At 61.5% G+C, this 8,013-nt stretch overlaps 1 protein-coding gene across 1 annotated transcript in view; it reads left to right on the top strand.

Annotated features, from left to right (window-relative positions):
* Nucleotides 1–143: 143 nt before the first annotated feature.
* The window catches only part of LOC116546090 (A disintegrin and metalloproteinase with thrombospondin motifs 7-like), a gene marked incomplete at its 5' end in the record, with an annotated part of 15,089 nt that continues 7,219 nt past the window's right edge, over nucleotides 144–8,013 (top strand). The window contains 10 exon segments of the mRNA XM_032272440.1: nucleotides 144–274; nucleotides 489–613; nucleotides 1,212–1,356; nucleotides 2,256–2,348; nucleotides 2,763–2,908; nucleotides 4,013–4,182; nucleotides 4,476–4,612; nucleotides 5,462–5,582; nucleotides 6,633–6,877; nucleotides 7,148–7,289. Coding sequence (XP_032128331.1) covers nucleotides 144–274; nucleotides 489–613; nucleotides 1,212–1,356; nucleotides 2,256–2,348; nucleotides 2,763–2,908; nucleotides 4,013–4,182; nucleotides 4,476–4,612; nucleotides 5,462–5,582; nucleotides 6,633–6,877; nucleotides 7,148–7,289 — 1,455 coding nt within the window.

The following is an 8,013-nucleotide window of genomic DNA, read 5'->3' as shown; positions in this document are numbered from 1 at the left end:
CATCCTGGCCCTCGGGCCTGGCACCGCCTGCCCTGAGACCTCCCAGACGGGAGACTGGAGGGTTTGTGCCTCCCCGTCGCCCCTGCCTGGCTAGAGGCCCCAGGTCCTGTGGGTCCTGCCCTCCTCTGTTGCTTCTGCCCAAGTCGTGGCTGCCGGGGTCATCTCAGCCCTGGTTGTCCGTGTGGCTCAATTCTCTCCAGAACTGCTGCCCCCAGAAGGCCCCCAAACTTTCCTCCAGTTTCTCCAGGACAGCAAGGAGTCGAGGGGTGGGCCGGTCAGTATGCCAGGGCACTCCTGCTGCTAAGCTGTAGTGGTGCCAGCCTAAGGTCCAGCAGGTGCAGCAGGATGGACACTGGGCCCAGACACAATAGCCATGCCCGAGGGCCATGCGGAGTAAGGCAGGGCCAGAAGCACGTGCCAGCTAGGCCTGGGCCGCCCTCCCCAGGGCCCCCCGCCTGCATACCCCCACCTCGTGGTGGTGTGTCTAGGCGGGCAGCCTCGTCTTCGCCACACTGCGGCAGCAGGAGTGTCTGGTGGGTACAGATTGTGTCTGCTCTTGTCTGCCCGGTTCCCTGCCACTGCTGCCAGGGAATGCTGCTGGAGGAAGGCGAGAGTAGGTAGGGTGTGACAGAGGCTGAGGCCAGTCCTGCAGGGGGACAGGCACGGCTGCCTGGGCTCTCTCCCAGGGGAGGGCTGCTTTCCAGACCTCGTCCTTCCATAGATGACCCGAGGTCTCTGCCTGGGTGGGGCCATCGGAGGCTCTGTTGTGTCAACTGTGATGTGATATTCTCCACATCCTTGTCGGGCCTGGCTCCAGGGTCTGGGCTCAGGGATGCAGGCTGCAGGGTTGAAGAGCAGGGCCACAAGAGGGCTTGGTGATCCAGTAGGCTTCGGAGGGAAGGACCCTGGCGCTGCATCTGGAGGGGAGGCTGCAGCGGTAGGGCAAGAGGAGCGGGGTGGAGGCGGCAGCGTGTGCAGAGGCTGGGCACTGGGGCTGGGGTTGTTGAGCTGGTGTGCCCAGGAGGTGAGATGAGCGTGGGCGGGAGGGCCTCTACTGCTGGCTGCAGGGTGGCTGAGCCAAGCGGGGGGCTGGAGTTCTCCTACAGTGGTGGGGCTCTGTGCCACTCCCTCCTCCCCTCCCAGCCCAGCCGAGGCCTCTCCGATGGGTCTCACAGGCTGCCCCACTCTCCTTGCTCCCATCCCATCTCTAGCCGCAGGTGGGGCCTGTGCCTGGATGATTCTCCTGCCAAGTACATCATCGACTTCCCCTCAGTGCCGCCCAGCGTCCTCTATGATGTGAGCCACCAGTGCCGCCTCCAGTACGGGGCCTACTCTGCCTTCCACGACAACATGGATGTGAGTGGGCTGGGGTGGGTACCAGGGTGTGGGGACCCAGTGAGGGCTCAGGGGGCAGCCCTCACCAGCCAGTGGATGCCAGCCTGGGAGGAACCTCGCTTGGCCTGGGCTGTGCTCCCATATGATACTGTGACACGTCAGAGGCCTGTGGGAGAGGCCAAGGATGGACAGCCACAGATCCGGCTCTGAATTCTGGGTCAATCACGGATCCACTGTGACAAGTCCCTTAGCCTCCCAGGGGCTGGTTTTTAAGAGGGAAAAGGCCCAGGCGCGGTGGCTCATGCCTGTAATCCCAGCACTTTGGGAGGCTGAGGCAGGTGGATCACAAGGTCAAGAGATCAAGACCATCCTGGCCAACATGGTGAAACCCCGTCTCTACTAAAAATACAAAAAATTAGCTGGACATGGTGGCAAATGCCTGTAGTCCCAGCTACTTGGGAGGCTGAGACAGGAGAAGGGCTTCAACCCAGGAGGCGGAGGTTGCAGTGAGCCGAGAATGCGCCATTGCATTCCAGCCTGGGCAACAAGAGCGAAACTCTGTCTCAAAAAAAAAAAAAAGTGGAGGTGGGGAAGGAACCCGTGTGGGGAGGGTTTGTTTATCCTGGAGAAGACTGCCTGGAGTGATCTTCTAACGGAAGTGTTTCCAGAGGTGGGGCTGGGCCGGGAGAGGGGTGGACAGATGGGGAGTGCTGTGAGCAGCGCATCCCCGGGCCCCCTACACCACCACAGGGTCTGGAGAGGAAGGTGGGAGCAGACACATAAGGGACATCTGGGGATCTGTGGACCCCCGCCATATAGAAGGGTGTCCAGGGGGTCCTTGGGGACAGGGTGGGGGCAGGGCGGCTGGTGGCACGAGGGTGGGGTGGGGTGAGGGTGTGGCTTGTGCCTCCTCCTTGCAGAATGTCTGCCGCACACTTTGGTGTTCTGTCGGGACCACCTGTCACTCCAAGCTGGATGCAGCCGTGGACGGCACCTGGTGTGGGGAGAACAAGGTAGGAGGTGCCCAGTTCCAGCGGTGGGAGGGAGAGGCCAGACCTCCTGCTGTGTCCGGGCCCGGGCGTCAGCCCCAGCTTACAGTTTTGCTGTGCTCCTAGCAGACCCCCACTCTCTGCAGCCCAAGCCCCCGTCTACAAAGTGGAAGCATTGGGCACAGGGCTTGATTCCATGATTCCCCAGGTGCCTTCAGCTGAGTCTGGCATGTGGGCTGTTTTACTCCCTGCTCAGCTCCACCCTGCGGCCTGGGCCACATGTGATGGTGATGATTGGGAGGGGCCTCTCTCACCTTCCATCCTTCCTCTCTGTGCTTTCCGTGGCCTTCTCACCCACCTTGTTCTCACTAGGGTGAGGATGACTGATAGGCTTGAGGGTGGGGGTGGGGGTGGCTCTACCTCCATCTGTCTCAGTAGTGGTGTCTCAATGGGGAGTGGGTACCTGTGGGCTTCCGGCCTGAGGCCGTGGACGGTGGCTGGTCCAGCTGGAGCACCTGGTCCATCTGCTCATGGAGCTGTGGCATGGGTGTGCAGAGCGCTGAGCGGCAGTGCACGCAGCCTGTGTGAGTGTGGGGCCCAAGGTGCCCTGGGCGATGGGACAGAGGGACCCAAGCAGTCAGCCGATTGCAGGGGCTTGACTCTGTCCCAGCCTCTGGCTCTTAGAAGTGTCCTCATAACGGTCAGTCCGAGTGTCCAGGCCACCTTGAGTCATTTTCAAGGAGGGTTCTGGGGCTGACAGGTCCCCACTGCTGACCCCTTTGCAGAGAGGGGGACACTGAGGCCCAGAGACTAGAGAGACTCATCAGAGGCCACACGGCAAAGCAGCGGCCGGCTGGAGGGAGGACAGTGAGGGCAATGGGGAAGAGCATGGGCCCTGGATCTTAGATGGCTCAGGGTTTGAATCCCCTCTTCACCCCTTCTCTGGGCCTCCGTTTCCCCGTTTAAACAGGGGGATGTGAGAATGTGGTGAGGCGCAGAGCCCAGCAGTACCGTAGACCGAGGCACTGCCCAGCTGATTTCCTCTTCACGAGGCCGCTCAGGGAAGGCATGGGGTTCACAGCCAGCCCCACCAAGGTCCCTGTGACCTCCCTGCCTCCAGATCTCCAGGTCTGAGCCGGGTTGGGTCCAGCTACCCTGGCCTAGATGAGGAGGGTTTCAGGAGCTGTGACTTGGCAGACCTCTCAGCTGGCTGGGGCCCTGGGGGCTTTTTTTTACACCCGGGCTGGGGGAACTGCCACCAGGAGGGAGGCTGAGGACTCAAGGGCTCGTTAGGACACTGGTGTCATGGGCTGGGGACTCGGAGCAGTCCCTCCAGTCAGTGCCAGTCATGCCTGCAGCTTGTCACAGCTTCTCAACAGCCCTCTGCAGAGTCAGCCTCAACCCCATTTTACAGATGAGGAAACTGAGGCCCAGGGGGTTGGCCAGAGACTTGCCCACAGTCACACAGTAGGTTGGGGACAAAGCTCAGGCTTCCTGCTGCTACTTCCCCGAAGGTCCTTACAAACAGGGAGGGTGTGTCTGGGCCAGAGCAGGGGCAGCCCATGGGAGGAGAGCATGTGCGCAGAGCTGGGTGGCAGGGATCTCGGGGTGCGGGTACAGGAGGTGGCCACTCACTCCGGGCTGTGGCCTAGTAGCACTCACCGGGCCCTCCCTGCATCTCCCCACAGGCCCAAATACAAGGGCAAGTACTGCGTGGGCCAGCGGAAGCGTTTCTGCCTCTGCAACCTACAAGCCTGCCCCTCTGGCTGCCCCTCCTTCCGCCATGTCCAGTGCAGCCAATTTGACGCTATGCTCTACAAGGGCAAGCTGCACACATGGGTGCCTATGGTCAATGATGGTGGGTGCTGCCTCCCACGAGGACACTGAGGCTCAGAGGGCTGGGGCTGTGTGCACCCAAGACTACCCTATGATGCAGCAGGAGGCTCAGTCTCCACCCCAAGCCTGGGCCGCCCCCGCTGTGCCCTGGGGCTGCTGCTTCTCCCAGCTCCCCAGTCTGCAGCCTTGCAGATAGCTACCAGCCTAGCTGGAGCCTCCAGCCTGCCATGGATGTGTGTCATGGAGGGGTCTTCCTGGTGGCCTCCGTAACTCCTGCCCCGGCTGTCGCCGATGGCTCTTCTACTTGGCCCCCAGTGAAGAACACCTGTGAGCTGCACTGCCGGCCCTCAAATGAGTATTTTGCCGAGAAGCTGTGGGACGCTGTGGTTGATGGCACCCCCTGCTACCAGGGCAGGGTCAGCCAGGACTTCTGCATCAATGGCATCGGCAAGGTGTGCCTGGTCGGGAAGAGGCTGTCCCAGCACCGCCCGCCCCCAGCCCCACTGGCAGGCCCCAGGTTCTCCCTTGGGTCCCTCCTGGTCCTCTGGCCACCCTCCCCATGCTCTGCCATTGGGCTTCCCAGACCCCACCCTCTATACCACTAAGGCAAAGCCCATACCAGGCCTCCTGGCACTGGAGACCCCTGCCAGTCAGGGCTCGCTGCCCCTGGTCTCCTTGGATGCTGTGCCAGCACCGCCCCAGCCAGGACACCGGAACCCAGGCAGGGCTTGACCTCTTGCCAGCTTGCTGACCACAGGCAGTGGTTTCCTCCCTGATAGAAGGGGTCAGATGAGGTGGCACAGGTGACATGAAGGGCTCTAGCCCTGAAGGCGTCTCATCTTTGCCCATCTCCCCAGCCACCTACCTGCCCCTGCTTGTAGCCCCCTAAGCCGCTGGGGTGTCCGGGCCTGGGCTCAGAGGGGGACCAGCAGGGAGGGGCCTACCCCCAGCACCTCTGATGTTCAGATTCCCTGCACGCACTGGTCAGAAGCCCGTGGTGAATCAGGTCCCTGCCTGCCCGCAGCCTTTGCAGAACTCCCTTCTCTTGTCACATGTGATGCTCAAGACATGCCTTTAAGGGAGGGGCGGGTCTCACCGTCTCACATCTGAGGACACTGAGGCTCAGGGAGGTAGAGAAGTTCACCTGGGTCAGAGGCACAGCTGGGGTGGGGCAGGGCCAGAGAGAGGCCTCCCAACTCCCACTCCAGCTGTCTCCTCTTGACCCTGGCTGGCCCCCAGGGCTGGGGCCACAGAGGGCTGACTGCCAGTACCATGGGCTTCCCCTCCCTTGTGTGTTGCAGAATGTGGGCTGTGACTTCAAGATTGACTCCGGTGCCATGGAGGACCGCTGTGGCGTGTGCCACGGCAATGGCTCCACCTGCCACACCGTGAGCGAGACCTTCGTGGAGGCCGAGGGCCTGGGTACGGGTGGGACCACTGTGGGGGAGGGATATGCTCTTTACCTGGTGGCCGCTTCCCCATCTGCCCCGGGTCCCCCCATTGGCCTCGTGGTCCCCACCCAGCCATAGATGGCTAAGCAGGGAAGACTTGCTGGGGTGGAATTCATGTAGGAGTCAGGGACCCCTAACCCAAGTACAGAGACCTGTCCCCGTGGGGAGACCTCTTGTCCCAGAGACCCCAGGCAGGTCCAGCTCAGCTTGTGTGCAGCCCCTGGGCCTCTAGGAGGATGGTGGTCTCCTCCTGAAGCTTCTGAGATCCTCAGCTCCACGCCCTCACCTTGGGTCTGCTTTGCACACTTTGTTCGAGTGCTGACTGTGCTAGGTGATGGGGACATGCAGGTGAATCGTTCAGTCCCGCAGGGGACAGAAACTTCTGTGTGGCCAATGCAGTGCAGGGAGGCCCAGAGGACTTTGGGAGCACCGAGGAAGACGCTCCTGGCTTGGGGAAGTCAGGGAAGGTTTCCTGAGGAAAACCCCGTTGTCCTTAGATCCCAGCAGGTTGCTCATTCATGTTACTATCCCTGCCTGCCTCACCTTCCTCATCTGTGAAATGGGGACAACAATGGTACCTACATTCTAGGGTTGTTATTCATTTTACACGTGAGCAGTGCCCGGCGCGTGATGGGTGTTACAGAAGCGGGTGAATAAAAGCAGCCGTGTGGGCTGAGGAGGGTGACCCGGGAGAAAGGCCGGAGCACGCTGGCATTTTAGAAAGAGAATGCCAGCTGGCCCTGAGTGTTGGGTGGACCCAGCCTTGTGGTGAGACCAGTTTAGGTCCCCAAGAGAGGGGTGATGGGGCATGGACACGGGGTCAGGATGTGGGGCGCCTCTGTGAGGTTTTGGTGACCTATGACATATCTGAGCAATTGGGAGAGCTCAGACTTTTAAGGTAACGGTGGAATCTTTGACATCAGCAGGCGGGGTGTAAGTTGGGAGAGAGGTGAGGGCAGCGGGTGGGGATAAGCGACCCTGTCACCCCGAGCACAACCTGTACACAACCTGTGGCCGGCAGGGTGTGTGGACGTGGGTCTGATCCCAGCTGGCGCACGTGAGAGCCGCATCCAGGAGGTGGCGGAGGCTGCTAACTTCCTGGCACTGCAGAGCGAGGACCCGAAGAAGTACTTCCTCGACGGCGGCTGGACCATACAGTGGGACAGGGACTACCAGGTGGCAGGGACCACCTTTGCATACGCATGCAGGAGCAACTGGGAGAACCTCACGTCCCCAGGTCCCACCAACGAGCCTGTCTGGATTCAGGTGCGTGCTTCCCGAGGCCCAGGAGCGGGGAGCAGAGGTGCAGACCCCAGGCCCATGGCAGGGTCTCATCCTGGGGGAGTGAGCGCTGGGGCAGTCACAGAGCCTGGCTCTCAGCCAGGCCCTCCTGCTGCAACCTCTGCCTCAGTTTCTCCATCTTTTAAAATGGCCCCGTGATGTAGCTGCAGTTCAGAGGTGGCTGGGGTCAGCTCCTCTAGGGCTGGGTGGATGGACAGGATGCCTCATGCTCACGGGGCCCGTCTGCTCGCCCAGCTGCTGTTCCAGGACAGCAACCCTGGGGTGCGCTATGAGTACACCGTCCACAGGGAGGCAGATGGCCATGGCGAGGTCCCACCGCCCGAGTTCTCCTGGCATTACGGACCCTGGACCAAGTGCACAGTCACCTGCGGCACAGGTGAGAAGAGGGACAGGCACAGCCCCTCCAGCAGGGGCTTTGGCTCTGGACAGGGATGCTGGCTTCAGCCTCCAGCTCACTGTTGGGCCACCACGGGTCTTGACGTTTGCTTCTCTGAGCTTCAGTTCCCCATCTGTGAAATGAGGCTGGCAGTTGCTCCATGTCGCATGCCCGCTGGGTGGTAAATAGATGCGGCAGGTGGGGGCAGCTTGCGGCGAGTGCTCAGCGTGCCCCAGCCCTTGGCGTTCTCCATCCAGGGGGCACAGGTCCCTCTCAATTTTGTCCTGGCTGAGCTCCGGCAGGTCTCGCGCCTGCATTTCTGCTGTGTCCTGGAGACGACCCTCCCACCCCCACAGAGCTTTAGCTGTGGGCCTGTAGGGGCACTGCTCCCCTTCTCAAGCCCCTCCAGTGGTCCAGAGCTTGGGGCTCCCTGGTGGCCGCTCCATGAGGGGCTTCCCCGACAGGAGGGGGAACAGTGGAAGGTGGCAGGGAAGGGGGCAGTGAGGGGAGGGAGGCCAGGGCACAGCCAGGTTCCCCCCACCACTCTGAGGCCAGCCTAGTGGCCCCTTAGCACGACGACTTATTTCTTTAAACTATATAAAAAGTATGATGTTTTCATTAACTCCGACTCTTCCTCCCCATATTTCCTTTCATGCCCCCCATGCCCCTTGGTCTCCCTGCCTCTCAGAATCTCCCACCTCAGGTCTCCTACCCTGCCCCTTGG

This window comes from Sapajus apella, unplaced genomic scaffold (genome assembly GCF_009761245.1).
Source record: "Sapajus apella isolate SASKATOON/1434 unplaced genomic scaffold, GSC_monkey_1.0 scaffold578, whole genome shotgun sequence".
NCBI classification, from domain to species: Eukaryota; Metazoa; Chordata; class Mammalia; order Primates; family Cebidae; genus Sapajus; species Sapajus apella.
The sequence above is the reverse complement of the archived record's forward strand: the minus strand, read 5'-3'. Positions and strand labels throughout refer to the sequence as shown.